Source organism: Indicator indicator, chromosome 20 (assembly GCF_027791375.1).
Source record: "Indicator indicator isolate 239-I01 chromosome 20, UM_Iind_1.1, whole genome shotgun sequence".
NCBI lineage: Eukaryota > Metazoa > Chordata > Aves > Piciformes > Indicatoridae > Indicator > Indicator indicator.
The window spans coordinates 11,542,670-11,565,634 of record NC_072029.1 but is presented as its reverse complement, the minus strand read 5'-3'; the positions used below and the strand labels follow the sequence as shown (position 1 = coordinate 11,565,634).

The following is a 22,965-nucleotide window of genomic DNA, read 5'->3' as shown; positions in this document are numbered from 1 at the left end:
GTGGTTGGTGTCCAGGACAGAAGAAAGAGCAGACGGGCTTTAACCAGTGGTGTGAACTCCCTGGGAGCACTTGAGTCTGATGAATTGCTGTGTGGGAAGATATTGCTCCCCAAAATGATGGAAACCTCAACAGGGACATCTTGTGATCCCTGACAAGCTCTCTTCTGATGCTTTCCTTTCTCATGGCCCCCTTTTTCCTCCTTAGTTTCCCCTGGAGAAAGTGATGTGAGGGGCTTGGGTTGTAATTCTGTGTGCAGCTGCCATAGGGAGTTGGCGAGAGGTGATTGGGAGGCTCTCTGGTTTCTCATGGATGTGTGCCACGCTACTTACCACTTCTCCTGCCACTGGAGGTATCTCACTTGCCCAGGGGAGATGTTGAACTCAGAGCTTTCCTGCCCACATTGCCTTTGCTTTTTGTCCTGGGGCTTCTGTCCTTGGCCAGGGTGGACAGCTTCCACATGTGTTCTTCCCAGCCAGCTGTTGGCAGCAGCCTGGCATGGCAGAGTCTGGGGTCCTCTCCACTCTTCAGGAAAACTTCAGGAGTGCTGATAGTGCTGCTGATAAGAGAGATCCTTCACCATCTTGTGCTGCACTCTGTGCCACTGCCAGTGGGCTTGGGTGACCAGGTCCTCGCTTCTGCGCCGTCCTGCTCTGCACTGTGGGTCCTGCCATCGGGGCACAGTCAGCACTGTGCACCACAGCTCTCTGGAGCTGAGGCCTGGCAAGATGGGTGCATCTGGAGGGGATGCCAGGAGCTGGCTGAGGTCCTCAGTGTCACACACAACATGGGGATGGGGCACGCTGACATCACTGTGCTCATGTGGTGCCAACAAACCCAGCTGAGCTTGGGCAAGGCTGAAGAGAACATCAGCCACCAGTGAATGGGAACAGTTGCTGTCTTTGTTGACCAAGGGTATGCAGCTCTGCCTGTGTTCTGCCACAGCTCTTTCCCCTCCAATATCATCACCCTCCCCTGTACAGCTTTGGCATGCCTGAGCGTGGCCACCATCCTGCCATGGTGCAGTGTCACTGCTTAGCGTCCTTCTGGGGTGCTTTGTCCAGCTTGGAGAAGGTCGTGGGAGCTGTAGGGAGAACACAAAGAGAGGCCACAGAGAGGCCTAGGCTGGTGTCAAACCAGCCACACCTGTAACCCCAGATCCTGCCTTCAGCAGCCACCTCAGGCCTGGTGGGCTCCCAAGAGCTGGTTGAGATGTGGCTTGGTTCCTGATCACTGCTGCTGGGGAAGGCACTGCCAAGGAGCCAGCACTGGGACGGGAGCCCTTTTGGTCTGGTCATCAGAGCCTGAGGAAATGCAGCATGTGGGGGCTGCAGCCAGAGCAATTTGAACTGGAGAGAAGCTGCAGCTTCCTGGCAGGGAGAGTAATTAAATGTTGGAATGGTTTATCTGGAGAGCTGGTGACTTGGCACCACAGGAAGGCTTTGAAATGAGATTGGTTATCTGTGACCAGGAGATGCTTCCATCCAGCTCACGCACGTGGCACTGCCTGCAGGGGTGCAGGGGCTAAACCCAGGGTTTTCCAGTTTAGAAACCTGTGACTCTGAGACCCTTTGGCTGCTGTCATCTCTCTGAGTGCTGGGGTGCTCCCCAGAGCTGCTGCATCAGCTCAGGGCACAGAAGCAGGACCTTGTCTGGGCTTTGCATGCAGTGACTGTGGGTGGTGATCTCCATGGATCAGGGAGGGTTTATCTCCTGGTGCACAAATGGGGAGGGGTTTACTGAGGAATGTTTTCAACTCATTCTGATGGCCCCAAGAGTAGTTGCAGCTGACGATGCAGTTGCCAGGGTAAGTGCAGTGACACAGTGACAATTCTCTGGCATGATTTGCTCACATCCTTCTGGAATGCGGAGTCCTGGCTGGGCATCAATAAAGAATCTGCCTTGCTTCAGATCAGCTCTGCTGCCTTTGGGGCTGCTACTGGGGTTCACTGGGCATTTCTCACCTGATTCATGGGCAGCTGGAGGGGGAGCAGCTTAAAACCAGCAGTTCTCTGCCAGTGCACAAGTCTGTCTTCAGAGGACACGAGCTTTGGAGACCTGAACGATTTACTGTCTGACACCAGGAGTGTCTGGGTAAAACCAAGTGGCCTGTGTTTAGAGCTGAAAGCAGGTGATCCATGGGCTCTTGGCGACCTGAGCTCTGCCAAGGTAAGTGAATGTGCTAATTAATGTCCACCACATGCACAGTCCTCACCTAGGGGCAAGAGAGGAAATAGTAGATAAAGGGGAGGAGGACAAAAAAAAGAGTTAAGATTCCTCACACCACCTTGCCTGTGGGTGAACAACGTGTGTGCAGCACGTGGTGGGGATTCCAAGCAACCTCCAAAGAACAGCACAACTGGGGCTAGATAAAGGGGGAAGAGGGCAAGAGCTTCCATCTGTGAAACCCCTGGGGCTCAGAGCTCAGGGAGTTGTTGCACTCTGTCCTTTCAACTTGCTCTGCAGCCAGAGTGGGGTTTGGCTGAAGCTGCAGGTGTTCCCCTTGTCCAACTTGCCTGGGGAGGCACAGGGCATTGCCAGACTCTGTAGCTGCCTGATGGCAACCTAAGGCTCACTTTTGCAGATTTGATGTTGTATGTGCCCAGGGAGGTTGTCATCTGCCTCCTTAAAACCCATCTAGATGTGGTCCAGGGCCTCTGGCTCTGGGAGGCCCTGTTTGAGCAGGACAGCCTCCAGAGTCCCTGCCAGCCTCAGCCCTACTGGATTCTGTATTTGGCTTCTTAGTATGAAAATTTTGTAACCAAAAGCTCCAAATCTTCAGAGATTTGGTGCAGACATTGGCAAGAAGCAGAAGTTTGGAGACTTGTGTCTCCAAATTCTTGTGTTGGGAGTCTTTTGGCTACTACATATCCATTTGATCCTCTGATGTACAGAATTCCAGAATAGTTTTGGTTGGAAGAGACCTTTAAGATCAAGTCCAACCCTTAATGCATCACTGCCAGGTCACCACCAAACCATTTCCCTCAGCACCACATCTCCATGGCTTTGAAACCCCTCCATGGATGGGGACTCCACCGCTGCCCTGGGCCATGATCCAGCCTTGCTGGCTGCTGAGGCTCTGGGTGCTCTTGGCAGGGCTCTGGCTCATGCAAGGATCCTCCTGGACACCCTCCCAGCCATCAGTACAGGCTGGGCACAGTTTTGGGGAGAGTGAGTTACTGTGTGTAGGCTAAAGCTGAGATGTGCCACAGGGCCTGGGGACCAAGGGCTGGGGCTGACAGTGTGCATGTCTCCAGAGGGACCCCATATGGCTCATACTAGAAGAGTCCTGATGGACTCTGTCAGGGCACTTTCCAGCCTTTTATACCTTAACTTTGTACTTTTTATGATGAAACTATTTCTCCCTTGAATGCATCTTGGGAATACAGCTCAGAGCCCCATCCTGTCCTGAAGGGCAGGCTTTCTGCTCTTTGTCTCCTCAGCAAGTTCACAGAAGACCAGAGGTGGCTGCTGGCCTTTGGAGAAAGCTGAGAAAGGGTGCTTGGCAACTTCTGCTTGGTTTCTTACCTCCCTGGTTGGGTGAGGTGGTGCTGGCCATGATCCAGTAGTGGAAACTCCTGTGGGTCTCTGGGTTTGAGCAGTACTGGGCCAGACTCTAGGCATCCTTCTGTCAACCACAGCTGGAGCAGGTGGTGCCCAGCAGTGCCCCAGCTTCATCAGGTGGTTATGGGCACCATGCAGGGTCTCCTGGGCCAGGCAAACCCAAGTGGTGGTTGGGTTGGAGAGGGCAGGATATGGAAATGTTGGCAGAGCTGAAAGATGCTGTGTTCTGGTGTGAGGGGGCTGTGAGCGTGGAGCCTGCACCATGGATCCACAGCAGGTGTGGCCGTGCTGCTTCAGGTGGCTCTCTCAGATCCCTGCAGGTCCTCTTCCCACTGGAATGTCTCTTCTCTTGCACTCTTCTGGAAGCCTCAGATGTCCCTGTGCTGCAGTTCAGCAAGCTCACTCCTTCACCCCTTCTGTGTCTCAAGCAGAGTGTTTCTAGCTTGGAGGACATAGACTTAAAGTGCATGGGGAGATGAGAAGGAATTTTTAGTGGGGAAGGACAGATGGTGGTACCAGAAAGAAAGGGGGACAGCGTCACTGAGCAGGGGTCTGGTCCCAGCACAGCTGCAGCCCCAGGTTCTTGCTTTGCAGAGGTTGGTGGGGACCACAGCAGCCAACACAGGGGATGGAGCATGAAGCACACCACCTGTGGCTGTGGTGTATGGAGGGCACCACTGACCCAAGGTAGGCACACAGAGCAGGTGAGCCTGTGCCCACTGCAGCAAGCAGAGGGAAAGGAGGGCAAGGAACTGCCCACTGGGAAACCTGCCCTGGGGGAGGAGGTTGGAGCAGAGATCCCTCAGTAGTTGTGACTGCACTCAGCAACACAAGGCAGGGCTGCTGGCAGCAGCAGGCTGTCAGACCCAGCAGCAGGAGCAGGGCAGATGCTCCACCTCAGCCAGGAGTGCTGAGCCAGCGTGGCCATCCCAGAGAGGATGCCTGGGCAGCAGTGCCCAGTGGGGCTGGAGCTTGGAGATGAAGTGTGGGAGAGACAGAGCCTGGCATTAGGGGAGGAGGTGAAAGGGGACAGATCTGCCTGGCTCTGTGGTGGTTGTGTAGGGCTCTGCAGCTCTCTGAGGACCACCAGCCCTCCATGGGCTTTGCTGCTAGGCTATGTTGGAGAGCAAAGATTGCAGCAGTGCCTGCAGTGTGGAGGAGGCTGAGCAGAATGATCCCAGTTGGTCCCAGTCCGGGGCTGTGAGCTGAAGCACAAGGCATATATGGGGAAGAGCTGGAAGGGGCTGCTGTCACTTGGTCACCTTCGCCCTGAGGAGCAGTCTGCATGGTCTGACATGCATCAGGGCAGGCTATGTGAGAGCCTTCTGCCTCCTCCCTCCTCTTTCTCCTCCTGTGGCAGAATTGCAGCTGTGGCCAAGGGAGAGCACTGTCCTGAGTGTGTCAGCAGTGGTGGCCCCTGCTTGGAGGGCAGCATCTTGGCTGATGCTTGTGTTTGCTCTGAGGTGACAAGGACCCCACTGTCCCTGCTGAGCTCTGAGCGCTTGCCTTGCCTCACAGGCAGCCTGCCAGTTCCTCGGGCACAGCACCGGGCATGCTGTGCCCTTGGCCATGGTGCCCAGTGGGGTCGTGGAGAGTCACCAGCAAAGCCTCAGGAGGCTGTCCCGGGCCGGAGGTGGTGCTGGGTGTCCAGGCAGCCGCAGGACCTTTGCTGTGCCAGAGCAGGTTGGCACAAGGCCGAGAGCGCTGCGCTGTGGCCAGCCGGCAGTGCTGGGGAGCGGGGCGGCAGCAGGGCACCCTGCCAGCCCTGGTGCCACGCTCTGCCCCCTGATGCTCTGCCTCTGCAGAGTGAGGGATGGGCTCCCCCAGGCCGGGGTTGCTGAGCCTGCTGTGATCATGTCACGTCGGGCTCCGTCGATGTTAACATCTCATTATCTTTGTTACTGTAATTACATTATCCGCTGCTTTATGCAGAATTATTCTCCGAGGACTAATTGATGGATCCATGTTTAATTCATTAATCATTAGCATCAAATTCGACAATTACAGTGCACACTGATTGTGGAATTTCAAATGTAATGAGGGAAGAATTAACAAAGAAAAGGGAAAACCTGTTTCCCTGGCACACCGCTGCTCACCGTGGGGGACAGTGACATTGAGGAAGAGGAGGCAGCAGAGAGCAGAGTGGTGCAGGTCACAGCAGGCAGGAGGCTGCTGGGATCATCTCCTGCCTTTCTCCTGACTGTGGCTGCATGTCCTGTTCTCTCAGGTCCAACCAGGGTCATTAATCCCCTACAAAGGGATGTGGCAGAGCCCAGCTCCCATCCCTGGAGCAAAGCTGCCTTTCCCGCCCCACTGACAGCCCATGGGTGCAGGAGCAGCACATCTCACCCTGCCTCAGTCACCAGGAGCATCCATCCCCAGGGTCCCCATGTGCTGACGTGCTTTGCTGGCTGCTCATGGTGTGCTGTCCTCAACAGGAGCTTGGGGCTCCCATGGCTTACCCATTACCCTGTGGCTGGTCTGCTCCCTGCCCCATGCATGGGACCATCTCTTGAAATCCCTGGCTGCCTCCCTGGCTCCCTCTCATCATCTCAGTGCTTCCTGCAGCACTCCTCTCGGTTTTGATGCCACTGATCTAATTATCAGCAGGGATGCCAGAGCAGCCTGTCTAGTGCTGCTCCCAGCCAGTGGCTCTGCTCAAGACCAGGGCAGAGGAGAGAGCCCTGCCCAGCTGTTTTGGTAACAGATGTGGGTGCTCTCCTTTACTTCTTCCAGATGTGCCACTGCAGAGTCTCCCTACCACGGAGATGGGCAGCTTCTGCTTCATATTTTGGTGGTCCTTGCCATTTCACTCAGTCTGCAGATGTAGATAGGCCTGCCCTGGCACTTCTCATTTAACTGGCTGGGGGCACTCAGTTTTCCATTGTCACCCTTGTCTGAGATGCTGCAGCTGGCTGCCAGCTCTTGCTGGTCTGCTTCAGTGCAGTTGATTGAAGCAGAGGTTTCCAGCCTGGTTTTCCTGGCTACCACAGCTGCACTGGTGGCAAGCAGCTCCATGGGCAGGGGTAGCAGCCCCTGAAGCCCAGGCCAAGAGATTCACTTCCAGCTGAGTCCTTTTCCTGCTGCAGCATTGGCACTTCCTGAGGCCAGGAACTTAGACATGGGAAGGCCAAAGCTGAAAGGAAGAGGGTAAGAGTCTGTCTGTGATGTTTGTGGTGTGGGACCTGCATCCTTCCCAATAATACATTAAAGGGTTGTTTGTAGTCTGAAGATGAAGATGAGAGATTTAGTGGAAGTTATCTGTAATTAATATTTTGCATCATGAATCATGTATAGAACACTGCAAATTCACATGTACATTATAAATACTCTAAATTCACTCTACCATTCACATGGTGACACCATAGGAATGTTTATCTGGCTGCCTGGAGCAGGAGGATGAATCCAAATGGGGGATTGGAGCCATTGAATTCAAGGATTTGCTTTGGGGAGAAGGCAGAAATGGTCAGGGCTTCGTGGGGGAGAGGAGGGTTGCATTGAGAGCTTGAAGGGATGAGATGAGGCAGAAGAGCTCCAGCAAACCTCAGTGTCCAGTTCTTGTTGTGGACAGAAGCCTGAAGGACCAAGACATGCTGGGTCAGCCTGAGGCTCTCTTTGGCCAGTGTGTGCCAGTCAGGAGATGATTTGCATGTTGCCAGGTGCTGTAACTTTGCTCTCTCAGATGCTGTTGCTTCTGTCCAAAGAAGGAAAACTGAGGCAGAGATGAAGCCAAACTCATCAGAAGCCTGAGAATCGTTTTTTCTTTCCCAAGAACTGTGCCTTTTTCAGCCTTTGAAGTGTAGCTGTGAGCAGGGAGCGCTGGTTTGTCAGTTCTCAGAGCCTCCAGCTGGGCCCTTGGAGCAGGAGGAACATGGAAGTAGGGGCTGGTGGTGACAGGTGGTGCTGTAAGTGACATGTACATAGTTCTGAGAGTGTTGCAGTGGTGTAGGGATCAGATCCCATGTCCCAGAAGGAAATACTCATCTCGAGCCCTGGGCTGCTCCTGCTTTCCTACTATCAGTGTTGGTGGGCACCTTGACCCTGTCAGAAATCTTTCTGAGATCTTGAAGATGACAGACCACCTCACCTCTCATCACCATCCCAGTCACCCTCAGGTCTATGCTGACCCTCACTCTGCCAGTTCATCTCCAGCCCACTGTCCTTCAGGTGGGAGGACATGAGCAAGCACCTGCCTGTGCAGTGATCACCTCTGTGAGATGGGGCTGGTGTGGAGCTGTGGGTTGGAGGGGTTGTCCTGTGGCTGTGGGTTTGTCACTGTTGCCTGTTCTGCATAACCTCTGAGTGGGAAATGGGTGAGGGTCCTCTTCCTGCTCAAGGGTCTCAGCTGCCTGTGTCCTCTGTGGTAGATTCACCATCAAAGTGTTCGTTTTCTGTATGTTTACTGAATCCATGAACTTCAGCTCATCCTCAGCTTCTGGTGAAAGCCACAGGGGCTCTGTGGATGTGCTGCTGGACACCAGAGCCAGGAGCTTGCCAGCTGTGTCACCACAGGCTGCCAACCTGCCCCTGCCAAGCTGCAGTGTTGGGCAGGGCCATGGCAGGTGGGAGACTCAGGTTGTCTGTGGTGGTGCTGGGGAACCTGGGGTTGCTGGTGAGCTGCTTCTCATGGTCCCTCAGGTTGTCCATCTACACCACAGGAGTGGGTGTGCAGAGAGCAGGTGCAGGAGGGTGCTGGAGGTATACCTGGAGTGGCAGAGGTGCACACCAGTAGTGTGGGTCTGAACTGGACCTGCTTTGGCACACCAGCTGAAGCTGCTGCTCCATGGGTTGTGCAGCAGAGCTTCACACCGAGCTGCTGGGCTCTGCCCATGAGAAGGACCTGCAGGTGCAGCCCTGCTCTGTGGCAGTGGCCACTCGTGCTGTGAGAGCGTCCAGATGCTGTCACAGCCCTGGCTTTGCTCTGTGTCCCCAGGGTGGGCTTCCCTCCTCCTTGTCCAGAGCCGTGAAGCAGCCAGGCTGTGCCCAGGTGCCATCCAGAGCCATCTCCCCACCCAGAGCCCCTGGTCCTTGGGAGCAGCCAGGCAGGGAGAAGCTGTGGGAGGGATGGGAGCACAGGAGGGAGCTGCTAGCTCTTCCCCCTCCTCACCCAGCTCTCTCTGCCCTCCCTGATGGGAAACCAGAGATTGATTTTCTCCAACCCAACAGTATAATCACTAACCCTAATTAGAGATAATTACTGGGACTTGATGCACTTATTACTTGCTAGAACAGTAAAGGAGCTGTGCATGGCAGGGCTGAACAGGGAAAAAGGCCTTGGAGAAAGTGAGAAAAAGAACAGGGAGGAGAGGAGAACAAGGCAGGCAGGAGGCTGTGAAGATCCGAGCCCAGGGACAGTGGAGGTGCCAAGGGAGGCCAGATGGGCACATAGCTTTGTGGCATGGGGCAGTGAGCCAGACCCACTGGCTGGAGTCACAGCTATGAGCATTCTGCATCACTGAACATCTGGCTGTGGGTGTTGCAGGGCACCTGGAAGAAGGAAGAGGGTCTGATTTGTAGCCACCTGTGAAAATCCCTGTGGAAAGCACTAGCCCCATGTTGCTGAGCCCCATGAAGCCTGGGCCGATGGGGTGGCTGCTGTTCTCTGGGGGGGACTGAGGACCCCCTGCAGGAAATCCTGCTTGCTCTTCCCTACAGACCATGTGTGTGCTGCCAGAGGGAGAGGGGCACAGAGCAGCTTGTTGCAGGCACAAGCTGGTGTCCTTCCTGCTGCCACCAGTGAGCTCATCCCTGCTTGGGGGCAAAGGGTCATCCTGCTCATCCTGCCTTTGGTCCCCTCTCCTGACCACTCCTGTGCTGCTCTGCAGGCACATAGGGTCAGTTTGGGATCTTCAAGGTGCCTGGAGCAAGGTGCAGGACCACTGATAGCAGACGAGGGCTGGAACCCTTCTACCGCAGGCTTGCTCCAGGGAGAGCAGGGTTTGCTCCATCCCCTCACAGTGTCCAGCTGACCACGAGCTGTCCTGGGATTGTGCACAGCAGTGGAGTGCTGGAGGCCAGGCAGCCTCTGGGCAGGGTGAGTTGGGCTGTAGGGAGCAGGTTCTGAGCAGAGAGCTGCAGAAACAGAAGTCAGGTAAGAAAATCACAATTCTGGCACAAGCCAAGTGGCCTTTGGTGCTGCTGTGTTGGTGAGCTGTGTGCAGCAGCTGCTTCTTCATTATTCACTGCAGTACTTTTCCAGGTCCATGCTTGTGCAGCAAACCCAGAATGTTCTGGGACTACTTCCTTCCTTCCTGCAGCTTCAGCTCAGACCCAGCTCCCTGCCCATAAACACAGATGCTGGCTCCTGTTGCTGCAGCCTCTGTGTGCATCCATCCTGCACCGAGCTGGGCATCTCTCTTGGCTTTCTCAGCTGCATGCTGTCTCTTCTGCCTCCTCCTTCAGTCTTCTACAGAGACTGTAAGTGACACCTCTGGTCACATCAACAGCCCAAGAGAGAGATCCCAGACCAGGACCTTTCTTCATTCCTCCACTTCCCACTGCTTGCTCCCAGCACTTTGGTTTGCACGTCTCAGAAGCACGCTCTGAGGTGTTGGAGTGTGGGTGATGTTGTGGTGACAGTCACTGAAGGGCTTGACCAAGTGACACCAAAGCTTCTACAGGCTGAATCCTGCTGCTTTCCAGCAGTGCCACAGCCCTCCTGGAGAGCACCAGGGTTCCTTACAGCATCTGAGTAGATGCAGAGAACAGGAAGAGAGCTGACATTTCCTAGTGGCTGAGGTAAAAGTAACCTTGACTTTGTCATGCTGGAGTTCAGGTAGAGGAAAAGTCAAATCAGAAATAGGGTATTAAGCACAGACAGACACACACAAAAATGGGGATCCCAGCCAATTTCACCAGGCTGAAAGCAATTATGAGCCAGATCATTGGGGAAAAAGAACTTAAACAGAAAAAAAAAAAGAGTGAGACATAATTAGGAGTTTTCAAAGAACATTTTAGTGGATACCAGAAAGTTAAAATCAAAAAGAAGGTTGCACTGCTTAAAAATTCATTAATCTGGGTTAAAAGGAAACAGAAAGTGTTCCCCCTCTGTCAGGATAGTGAGGAATGCCCAGGGACAGAAGGAGGCAGAGGGCAGCGAGCTGGGCACGCTGTGTACATCTGCGTGCCTGTGTCTGCATAAAGAACAATTAAAACAACAGCATCGTGCTAAAGTCATTGATAATTACTGAGCAGAAGCTGAAAGCTCCTGCAAGGAGATGGTTGCTAACCCCAGTGAGGTCCTGCATGGCCAGCTGGCACCACGCTGCCACGCAGCCCTTTGCCAGGCTCTGCAGACCAACATCCACCACGAGTGATTAATGGTGAGCAGCCCTCGGAGTGACCCTCCTGGCTTCGTGGGCAGCCTTCTGGCTGCTGCCTTTCCCAGCCTTGCTCTGCTTACAGCTGCACAAAGGGGCTGTGTGTCGCCGTTCGTCTGGGTCCAGCGAGGCGCTCGGGCACCTTGTGCCTGCTCAGCTTCCCACCACCGCCACGCCTGGAGCGGGGCAGGTTGAGGGAAGAGGTTAAATAATCCAGCAAATTCTGCTGCTGGTAAGAAATCAGAGCAGTCACCCAGGAGGTGGAATAGCAGCACACCACAGCTGGTGGGTGCAGCTGCCCACCAGCTGTCTCCATAGGGACACCAGTGCTCGGCTGAGGACGAGACCAACACTGCCAGCCGCATCCAAGAGCATCTTTGTTTGCAGACATCTGCCTGAGTCTGTCATCTCTGCTGCCTTCCTCCTCTCTTTCCTCCTCTCTTGTAGCTCTGCTTTACCTGAAAAAGAGACAGATCTTGGGTCTTGGTGCCAGTTCCCTGATGGTTCTCCCTGCTCTGGTCTCAGTGGTGCACTGGGGTGTCCTTTACTACCCCACCATGTGTCTTGACCTTACACTCCTTTTGTGCCCTGTACTTGGTGAGCTTTGCTTAGACCACTGCCTTGCCCCCAGCCTCTGATCACCCTGTGATGGTGCTATACCTGCTGGTCACTGGTTGTGGATATTACCAAGCTCCTCACCTTCAGCTTTTCCATGTTCCACGGAGTCTCCACAGAGAAAAGTGGTGGATTTAGTACCTGAAGCTCATCTCCCAGCTCACCTTGTTCCCCTTGGCTAGTTTCAGGAGCCTCCATTGCCACGGTTGCAGAAGGGGATATAGAAAAGGTAACCAGAAAAGACAGGAAAAAGTTTTTTTTCCCCAAGCTTATTAGAAAGTTATGATTCCTGAGACCCAGCGTTTGTTCTTTACTGTATGGAAACAGTCAATGGTTAATAAAGGAGGGGGAAAAGGCCAGTTTTCAGTGAACACTTGTGTGTGGTGTCTGGGAAGAGGCAGGCTCATGTATCTTATCAGAGTGATGAATTCTTCATATTCCAGCTGTAATTAGGAAGCATATTAAACAGCAGGTAGGAGATGGAGACATGTTCAAATCAGCACGTCTGAATTATTTAACCCAGGAATCCTGGAGGATGTGGTCAAGGCCTTTCTGAGGTGTTGGTGGTGGCTGTCAGTTCTGGGATGGAGAGCACTTCTGGAGGGCTGAAGTTCATGGTTATCATGTGTCCACAGTATGAAAATGAATGAAATGGAAAGAGCTGTGAAAAAAGGGAATGCTGCAGAATGCGCCTCGTAGTGAAAGATTCAGGGAGCTCAGGGTGTGTAGTTTGTCAGAGAAGAGGTTCAGAGATGTTTCAATTCTGTCTGCAAGCACCTCTGCAAGGACAGAAATTTGGTAATGGAGAGCTCCTCATCAGATCAGAACCTACTAGGATGCAGTGCTGGGCAGCAGGGGCAAGACAAATCAGACTGGAAATAAGGTGTGCAGATGTCACTGGTGAGGGTAATTAACCCCTGGAATGAGCTGTCGGAGTCCCTGGGATCTCTATCACTGGCAACGTCCCAGTCAGGGTCAGGAGGTTGTGTGGAAAACACAATGTGGTTTAGACAGGAGGGAACCTGCAGCAGGCCTGTGGTGGTAGGAACAGATCGGAGAGTCAGAGGGGTCCTGGCTGCCTCTGCCACCCTGTCCAGATGTGCTGTCTGAGGTCCTGTCCAGATGTGCTGTTGCTTGCTCTGCTGGCAGATCCACCTCTTGCCCACACAATTCCAGCAGCCCCCCAGGGGCAGTGGAGCAGCAGGGGAACTGGAAGGACAAGGTCTGGGCAGGGCGAGCTCCGGGCAGAGCTCCAGCTGCAGAAGGGCTGAGTGGCTGCAGCTGCCCCAGGTGTCCAAGGGTTCTGGGGTGCAGCCCTCACTGTAGGCAGGCTTCTCCAGTTTGCTGGAGTCCTGCTAATGCTCTGCATGGACTTGGCCAACACCTGAACCAGAGGTGAGTCTGGTGTGGCTTGGGATGCCTTGGCTTATCTTACATGCTCCTGAGTCTTAGTTGGCAGATGGGAGCTTAAGCTGGTACCAATTCCTGGGCAGCCCTTCCTGTCCAGCTGTGGGCACCTCAGTCCTCCCAGAGATGTCTGGGCCATGCAGAGCTGTTTCTCCTGGTGGTTTATGCTCCTTGACAGGAGCTGGGGTGTTGCATAGTCACCGCATGCATATGTCCAAAAATGTGCTCTCCAAAGGCAGTGCTAAGGAAGGAAGGAGATTCCCCTGTGTCAGAGCATCTGTGAGGCCCACTGCAAGGCGATGGACCCCGCAGTGTGCAAGCTGCCAGATCCTGATGGCCTCTCTCAGAAGCAAGGCTGGGAATCCTCGGTCGGCTGAGGTTTGGATTGGGGGTTTCGTGCAGACACTGGCTCTTGGCAGAGCTGGGGAGGACATTTGTCATCCCAGAGCGTGCCCCACCATGCCTGTGGGGCTGGAGAGAGGCTTGGCCTCATTGCCATCTCCCAAGGAGAACGTGGAAATTGATGTCTTTCCAATGGCAAGACTGTGTCCTGGTGCTTCTGGCTGGTGAGAGCTGGCCTGTGCGCTTTGGCCTCCTTGCTGGTAGGAATTGTTCAGGAGGAAAAAACTGACTGCATGCAGCAAACAGCATGCAGAGCTTCGCTCTGAAAACCAACCTGCCTGGGACCCTCCTGGCTCCAGACCTGCTCCAGGGCAGGGGCAGCTCTGGGAGCACAGCCACAGCGCTCCTGGGCAACTACATTCTTGCCACACGGCCGCTGGGTGCCCATTGACGTGAGACGTGAGTGATGGCTGTGCCAGCAGGGATGGCACAGGCAGGCAGCTCCACTGACCTCCTTGGCTCCTGCCTCCCCTTCAGAACCAGTTGGTTCTCAGGATTGAGGAGTTTCCCACCAGCTGGAGGTGGGTTCCCATCCAGCCTGCTCCACACAGCCTGGAGCAGTGTGTTGGGGTCCAGAGCAGCTGTGGCTCTGGGACATGCTCCAACTGCAGACAGCAGCAGAGTCCTCGAATGTCAGTGCCCCAAGGTGACCCGCAGGAATTCTGAGCTTTATCTGGAGTAAACAATGAGCAGTTCGCAGCAGGTACCTGAAAGTCCTGGCTCCTTGGTAGCTGTCACTGGTGGCTCCTTGGGATGCAGTTGGCAGGTGGTGAATAGCAGCAGCTTGCAGTATGGTATTGGGCTGCTGCAGAGCAAAACCAGGTTTGCTCCATGCCAGGGTGTCCCCACCCCATCCTGGGGTGACCTCCATCACCATCTCATGCCATACAGCTGGCAGGCTCTGCTGCAGTGTAGCACGGTGGCAGTGTCCTCTTCCTGTGCTAGAGCACATGCCCCTTATTCATGCCCCTTTTTCATCTTTCACTTTGCTTGCTAGTTTAGAGGGAGCACATCCAGCAGCTGCAGGTGTCACTTCCAACAGGACACGATCCTGAGAGCTCTGACCTGGCTGGGACCACCTTGCAGACCCCCAGGAGAAGCCAGAGTCGCTCAGTTGAGAGGTCTCTGAGCCAGGCAAGCATCCAGGCTGCAAGGATGTGTCTCTGCAGAGGGGTGGCTCCAGGCATCTGGTGGACAGTGCAGGGAGCTCCTGGGCAGGCTGCAGAAGCTGTTGCTGGAGGTGGTGGCAGCACTGTTCCGTTCCAGAGTGAAAGTTTCAGTTGGCACTGTTTCTTCATGGCAGGTGTCAGGCTTGGCAGGCTCATGCTGGGCTCCAGTGTGGGGTTGGGTGGTGGCATGGGCATGTGGTGTGGACTCTGGGCATGTGTTGGTGGCTTTCCCAAGCTTGTTGTCTTCTGCCTGCAGGTCACACCACGACTGTGGCTACCTGTCCTGACATCATGATGCTCCTAGAGCAGACTGAGTGGGGCTGAGGGCAGGCTCTCATGGTGCCCAGGGCTGCTGCTCTGCAAGTCTTTTTGGGTAGAAGAGACCTTTAAGCTCATGGAGTCCAACCTTTAACCCTGCGCTGCCAGGTCACCACCAAACCATGGTCCTCAGCACCACATCTCCATGGCTTTGAAACCCCTCCAGGGATGGGGACTCCACCACTGCCCTGGGCAGCCTGGGCCAGACCTGACAACCCTCAAAGATCAGAAATTTCATGCCCAACCTACACCTCCCCTGGGGCAAACTGGAGCCATTTCCTCTCATCCTGTCACTTGTTCCTTGGGAGCAGAAACTGACCCCACAAATCTGACCTCAGCAGCATTCCTCCCCTGCTACCAGCACTTACTCCTGCTGCTGGCCTCACCCACCAAACAGTGCCACAAAGCCAAGGAGGTCCATCCATGGGAGCAGATTTAGAGGGTGCTGTGGCCACAGCAGCATCACATGGCCCTGGCTCTTCTCAGGGCTGGGGTACTTGGGTGCCAGCACTTGGCCCTCCTCTCCTCCAAGCACAGCCTGGCTTCAGACCCCACAGGCAGTGTCTGAGCTCTGGGGACATCCCATTCTGGCCCAGCTCATCTCATCCTATCCTGTCCCACCCCAGCAGCGGGTCCCCAGGACCCAGCTCTTCCCAGCCGTGGGAGGGTGGCGTTGTCCCTGCTCCAGTGGCAGCAGCTCCCTCCCAGGAGCAGGCAGAGGAGATGGATGCGGCAGTCAGGAGTGGAGCGCCAGCTAATTACCCTTCCGAGTGTGTCTTGTAAATTAAGGGCTAATTAGAGGCAGAGTCAGTGTCAGGGCTTTACACGTGTTTCTGTGGCGCTGAGCAAGGGAGGGGGGAGTGAGAGGTAGCCAGGCTGGAGGCTGAGGAGCTGCCAGCTCTGCTGCTCCTGCCCCAAGGGCGCTGTGGCTCTGGCACCTGTGGCTGATGGGCACCAGGTCCTGTGAGCATGATTGTGGTGCTGGCAGGGTGGGCAGGAGCTGCAGGCAGAATGCATGGAGAGGCCCTCACAGGGCGAGGAGAGCAGGGACTTCAGCTCTGCATGGAAAGCAGGGTGGGAAGCATTGGCTGTGCTGGATGTGAAGGAAAGGTACTCATGGATGGCAGGCATGCCTGGAGCAGGGGTGATGCCCCACATCACCCCCACTCTGTGCCTCACATCACCCCTTGGTGCCCCACATCCTCCCCACCATGGCCCACCTCACCCCTCTGTGCCCTACATCACCACCACCACCCCCCCATTTAGTACATGCCTTGGAGCTGCCTTCTGTAGAGGGGCATTTGAGTTTCTGGAGCTGTTTTGGGCACTCTGGCAGCACCCTGACTGCATCCAAATCTGAGTCCTTAGGGACAGAAACACAACCTTACGGACAAACTTGTGGCTCCTCTGCTCTGAGGGTGGCTGAGCACTGGAATAGGTTGCCCAGCAAGGCTGAACAGGCTCCCTCCTTGGAGATACTCAAAGACCATCCAGACACAGTCCAGAGAAGCTGGCTCTGGTGGCCCTGCTTGAGCAAGGGCTGGGCACGATGACCTCCAGCCATGCTGGGGTTTTTTTTGAGAGCAAAGCAAGGCTTGGTCTATGCAGAGAAGACACAGTGAGCAAGCCTGGCTATAGCAGATCCAGCTGGGGACCTGTCCCTGCAAGTGTCCTTCTGCTCTCCAGCCTTCTGTGAAAGGACCCACATACAGGCCAGACCCATGAAACAAGTCACTTGGTTTCTCTTAGCCCAGATTCTTGTGTGGCTGTGGGGTGGTCACTCTGGTGGGGCTGGACCAAGCAGGTGATTCAGGCTGTAGGTGAGAGCTTCATCAGTCAGGATGTTGTGAATGGAGCCCTGCCTTCCTCCATGGCCAGAAGGGCTGGTGCAGGCGTCCCCAGCTCAGCATCTGTGCCTCCAGGCATGGAAGGGAACAGGAGAAGGGCTCCCAGAGCACTTTCCTTCGGAGGTTGGAGCCAAGTGCCCTGAGGGAAGGCAGAGGAAAGGGTTGTGGTGGACAGGTGTAGGGGAATCCCTGGAGGGCAGCATTGTCTCCTCAGCAGATTGCCTGCAGCCTTCAGCAGCCAGATCTGTGCTCTGTGAGGAACTGTGCTGTTCCCTGCTCTGGGAATGTTGGGTGTTCCTGTAATCCAGAAACACTTGACCCATTTTGAGTCACTGAGTCATCTTGTCTTCTGTGACAGCCTCTAGTCCCCAGAACACTCCTTTCTTGGGAGTTCAAGCTCCCAAGTTCAGCTCCAGGGATTTCCAGCTAGTGGGAAGAGGCATTTCCTCCCATGGTCCCACCTTACAGATGTCTGGTTCCCTGTTTGGCCTTTGGACATCCTCCCTGTTGTTTTCCATCTACTCCTAGTGCCTCCAGCATGGTTGTGTTTCTTGTGAGGGACACACAGGGGGTGAAGGTAAGAAGTGAAGATGGACATGCTGGCTGTGGGATGAGTTTGTGCTTGTCCAGGTGCCTGGGGCTGAGGTGAAAATTGTGAGCAGACCATGAACTCCAGCTGCAAAATCCATCCGGAGGGGAAGCTCTGTGCCAGGCTCTGTGCCAGGCTCTGTGCCCCAGGGTGCTGCACTGAAATCCATCCAGCTGGGTGCCGCTCTAAGAAGTGGCATGTGGTGGGCAGGGTTTTTTTCACAGCACCTTCAGAGGGTGGTAGGTTGGCACCCCTACAGAGCCTGTCCTCATGCAGGGCCAGCTGGGGCCTGTTACATCAGGATCAGGGCAGCTTTTCCTTCCTACACCACGCTCCAGAGTGAGAGTTGGTTCATGCCAGGTTTGTGTCTCTTCTGCAGGTGCTCCCCACTCGACCAGCAGCACCTCCCTGCACTCGGAGCGCTCCATCAGTGGCATCAACCTGGTGGGCTTCAGCTCCAAGCCGGATGGCATGCACCAGCGCTCCTACTCTGTCTCCAGTGCGGACCAGTGGAACGAGGCTGTGGCTATCCCTGGCAGCTGCCCCAACCCCTGTGAGTACCACTTCTGACCCTGCTCCCTTTGACTGCAGCTCTTTGGGATGATGATTCTGGTGCTGGGGTGGTCCTGTGGCTGTAAGCCCATAGTTTACTGACAGGTGTTGGAGGCAGCCTTTGGAGCCCTGGGGCTGTCCAGCTTCATGACGATCAGCTGGTGGTGATCAGAGCCAGGGAGAAGCTCCTGCTGGGCACAGCAAAGCTCCCTCCATCCTACCAAGGGCTGTTGCTTGGTGGCAGGACTGCTCTAACCTCCATCTTCCACCTGCCCTGCTCTCAGCACACCACACCATTGCATTCCCCCATCTCTGCACCCTGTTGGAACCTCCAGCTCTCTGACTTTGGGGCAGCCAAATGAAGGTAGTGAGAGGCTGGTGAGACAACAGAACAGGTTGCCCAGGGAGGTTATGGATGCCCCCTCCCTGGAGGTGTTCACAGCCAGGTTGGATGAAGCCTGGTCTGGTGGAAGGCATCCCTGCCCATGGCAGGAGGGTTGGAGCGAGATGATCTTTAAGGTAGGGACCATGGTGTGATTCTAAGAACAGGAGTCATTCCTGTCCCTGGAGCAGACAGCAAGCATGGCCCACTCCCCAGCCCCCCAACCCCCCTCCTCCCCACGCTCTCCACGATGTTTCAGGACAGTTGAGTGAATTAAAATAATTCATACATTTCCCAACGTAGCCACTTTGCCGAATTGGAAAATAAATGCTTTTGTGCTGCATTCATCACTCCTTCGTTCCCGGCTCTGCTGCCGCACTAAAAAAGCAGTTAAATGCACATCAAGAGTGGAGGAGCCATTTCCATGCCTGCTCGCCCCTTGTAGTTCTCATTAGCGCGGCAGCCGCCCCCCGCGCTCTCCCAGGGGCTTTCGCAGTTTAGAGAGAGCCTCTTTATGATCATTACCGGAGTCCGACTGTGCGGGCGCCATTTGCAGCTGAGGAGCCTCCTCATTTGTAACTGTGAAAAACTATCAATTTCAGCGCGCCTGATGCAGCGGCTCCATCATTGGCCCCATCAGCTCCCTGCTGGAAGCGAATTAATCAGACGGTTACTGCTGATGGGGCAGCGCGGGGCCGGCAGCGCGGGGCGCAGCGCTGAGCATTGACGTGCGCGCAGCCTCTGCTCCTCACCCGGGACCTGGCGGCCGCCGGGACAGCCCCAGCCCCCCGCGGCGCTGGAGGGGAGCGGGGCTGTGGGGGGACCGCGGCTCCCGAGCCGTGTTTCGGACACAAGGTGCAGCGGCTGGGATGCCGCAGGGCCGGCGCTGTGCTGTGGTAGGGGGGTAGCTGCTGTGCCCTGCCTCTGCACACCCCCAAAGAATCACAGAATGGGTTTGGTTGGCTCCTGGAGTCCAGCCTTTAACCCTGCACTGCCAGGTTGCCACCAAAGCGTGGTCCTCAGCACCACATCTCCACAGCTTTGAATCCCCTTCAGGGATGGGGACTCCACCACTGCCCTGGGCAGCCTGGGCCAGACCTGGACAACCCTCAAGGGGAAGAAATTGTTCCTTGTGTCTGGCCTAAACTTCGCCTGGGGCAACTTGATGCCCTTTCCCCTTGTCCTCTCCCTTGGGAGAAGAGACTGACCCCCAGGCTCCAGCCTCCTTTCAGGGAGTTAGAGAGCAATGAAGTCTCTCCTCAGCCTCTTTTTCTCCATCCTGAACAACTCTAGGTCCCTCAGCTGCTCCTTTCAAAACCTGTGCCCTAGGTTTGTGCTCTGGCACTGCTTCATGCAGACAGCAGAGAGGCAGCGCTGCTGTTGGCACTCTCAGTGTGTTTGCAGAGGTGAATTCTGCTTGCCCTGGATTTGGCCTGGGTGTGTTTGTGACCCCCTAGAGCATTTGCCTCTTCTATGCAAAATCACCTGGAGGCTGCTGCTTCTTCCCGTGACACAAAGGAGTGGGTGGCAGCTCAGGGCTCATTGTGTGTCTCCAGGGCTGATGGCCCCACTGTGCTATGCCCAGTGCCCTGTGTTAGTGTCCTATACAGGTCCACAGCAGCATGGCCACCCCTCTGCTGCAGGGAAAATAAGCTACACCTGATCTTGTTGAGGGAGTGTTCTACTCATGTTCTCCTTGCACCCCAGCACAACCCCAGCCCCATTCCTTAGAGACCCAGCAGCCCTCAGCTTGACGGCTTTAGCTGCTGGGCAGGAAGCAGAGCAGGGCTGCAGGTGACCTCTGCTCACAGAACAGGTGTCAGACTCACCAGGGCTCACTTGGGAGCTGCAGAGGTGCAGGGACCCTCATACTGAGCCTGAGGGTGGGTAGGATGCTGGTGGTGCAGGCTTCAGCCTGGGGGACATCCTGGTGAGCAGGTGGACAGCAGAAGTAGGCTGGAGGCACCACATGTAGCCTCAGATGAGAAAGTTCAGATCCCTTGCGACATTCAGGCTGGGAGATGAAGGTGCCTCACACCTGCTCCAAGTGGAGTCCTGTTGAAGGGGCTCAGTAATTTATATTTATGAAACCAGAGTCTGCTTTTATTAGATTTATCTCTCTTAATTGTCAAGGGTGAGCTATTTCTCTGTGGATAAATAGCAGCAGAAACACCCTGCTAGTCTGTGTCAAGTGCAGCAGAAACCAGGACTGGGAGAGCTCCAATGCTGTGTCCTGCCCCAGCCTTGGCCAGGGAGACACTGGCCTGCTGGACCTCTGCGTGGGGCAGCTCCTGGCCACCACCTGTGGCCCTCTCTGACCCACTGCTGGGTGTCTGTCCTCCCCAGTCCACTTCTAGGTGTCTGTCCTGCCACACAGAGACAGATCAAGCCCTGGGCTGAGCAGACCAGTCTGAAACAGGAGAGCAGAGGCTGGGCTGGAGCAGGAGAGGGGCCAGGCAGGTGACCGCAGTCCTGCTGCTGGGTGCTGCCATCACTCTCTTCATTTAGGTGCCACAACTTACTGGCAGCTGGAGGCTGGGGCTCGCTGGGAGACACTGGGCTGTGGCTGAGGACCAGGAGCTGCTCGGGTGGGCAGTGGGGCCGTGGCCATGCCCCATGGGTCGCAGGGGGAGCGGGAGCACATTTGGGAGAGGGTTAACGGTGCGGCAGGGGCTCCTGCGCCTCGCTGCCTTCCCCGGAGTCTGCATTTTTATGCTGATTGGAAGCCTGCGCTGTGTGTGCTGCTGAAATTGAATGTCAGGCTTTTGATTTTGTTGCTGGTCTCTAATGAAATTTGACATTTAATGGTGAGTGCAGCGGCAGCGTGTGTGTGTGTGATCGGAGCTTGATTAGCGCGCTCTAATTGACAGTAATTAGGCAGCTCCCTGATTGTTTCTAATTCTGCTATTAATTGTAAGGAACAGTATGATTGAGGATAAATTTGGTGCGTTGCTGCTGGGGATGCAGCTCCTTCAGCTCCGTATCGGAAGCCTATTGAGACCATCATGCTTAGGTTCCTAAGTGTGGCAACCCCAGTCACCCCGGCTGGCAGAGCAGTGCGGGGGGGAGCGGCGCTTCTGCAGCGCCACTGTGGAGCCCAGGGCCTGGCTCTGTGCCTGAGGGGGCCGAGAGCACCTCCTGGGACTGTCCCTTCCCAAAACGTGTGTGTCATCCTGTGAGGACTCTGCTGCTGAGCAGCACCCCTGGGGACATGCCAAGGGGCTGGTATATGAAGCTGCCCCCTGTGATGCCACCACGCTTGTCCCAGCAGCATAAGGTGCCAGCGCTGCCCCTGTGTGATCATCCTGGATCAGTCCCAGTGCGGACTGTGTCCAGCCTGACCCAGCCCCAGGATTCTGCCAATCCTCAGCTGAGGTGGGGGTTGGAGCTGCTGCTGCCATGGGGCTGAGCTGGGTGCTGTCCTCTCCCATGGGGTTGTGAACCCTGAGCCAGGACCAGCACCAGGGCCATGCCCAGGACATGTGGTTGTCTCCAGGAGGAGCAAGCTGTGGCTGTCAGGCTGCACATGACTTCCTCTGTCTTTGTCCACAGCTAATGGCACTGCTGACTCTCTCAGCTCCAGCCCCAACATTTCCAGCGCTGCCAGCCCAAAGCTGGAGCCACCCCCATCACCGCATGCCAACAGGAAGAAGCATCGCAGGAAAAAGAGCACAGGGACCACTCGGCCTGATGGCCCCAGCACGGCCGCAGAAGGTAGGAGAATCTGCTGCAGAAGTTTGTCTGTTTCAGCTGAAGACATAAGCATTGCTTCACCTATGATAAGAGTACTCATGAGTTTTTTTTTCATGAGATATTTTGGTGCCTCTATGTTTCTGGAGAGGAACTCAAAGCTTGGCAGGGAGCCTGTGAGGCACAGGGACGTGTGCTTGGCTGTGCAAAGCCACCCAGATTTGTCCAGGTAGAGGTTAGGGTGGCAGCTGCCTTCTCCAAAGCCTGCATCTGCAGTTAGCCTCTGTGGAAAAAGTCATGCTCAGACTTCCAGCCTTGGTGTTATCCTGAACCATCCTGTTCCAGCACTGAGTGAGCTTTTGCAGTAAACCAAAATAAAGAGCTGGTTCAGATGGCTACAGGCAGGGCAGAGGGGTTAAGAGAAGTGTTTGGAGCTAAGAGCTGCTGCAGAACAAACCAGGACATTTCCAACCCTACATTTGCTTGCCTGTACTTGGCACAGCATGCTGCAGCTGGCCTGGCCTCTGGCTCCAGCCACAGGGCAGTCTGCAAACCTGCATCCCCTCTTCCCCATGGCAGAACAACCCTAAGTTCTGTCTCCTAGAAACATTATGGTGGTGATGATCTGCCTAGGAGTTGGGCGATTCTGTGGTTCTGTCTTTTCTGTTGTAGTTTTCTTCATCTGAAAAGCACTGAGCTTAGGACAGCTTCCCCTTTGTGGTGGTGGTGGCTTCCAGCATCTGGAACATCACTCCAGCCTATAGCACACGCTGGGTGTCTCAAGGAGATCAGGAAGCATTCACTCTCTGCATTTTCATCCTATTAGACAGCTGCTGCCTCCTTAGCTCTGGGCACATGGTGACTCTTTGGGCACATTGCTGCCCTTCCCCACACCCCCTCTGGGTTTGCAGCTCTCAGTGTGGGGCTTTGGTAAACAGAAAGATTCATTGTGTGGCTGGAACATGGGGTGCCAGAGAGGAGAATTCTGCACTTTCTGTGTCTATCCAGGCAAGAGATCCTGGAAATACTGGAGAGAGCTGTAAAGAAGGTCCCACCCCTGGGCAGGGTCTGGGGACTGTGGTTGTGGTGTGCGCTGTAAGGTGTCCAGCTGAC

General features: G+C 55.3%; 1 protein-coding gene across 1 annotated transcript in view; it reads left to right on the top strand.

Moving 5' to 3' along the window:
- Positions 1-22,965, top strand: part of AGAP3 (ArfGAP with GTPase domain, ankyrin repeat and PH domain 3) — a 62,154-nt gene that overhangs the window by 26,025 nt on the left and 13,164 nt on the right. Inside the window, exons 8-9 of the mRNA XM_054389966.1 lie at positions 17,608-17,781; positions 21,715-21,876. Of these exons, the coding sequence (XP_054245941.1) occupies positions 17,608-17,781; positions 21,715-21,876 (336 nt within the window). The remainder of the gene's footprint in view (positions 1-17,607; positions 17,782-21,714; positions 21,877-22,965) is intronic.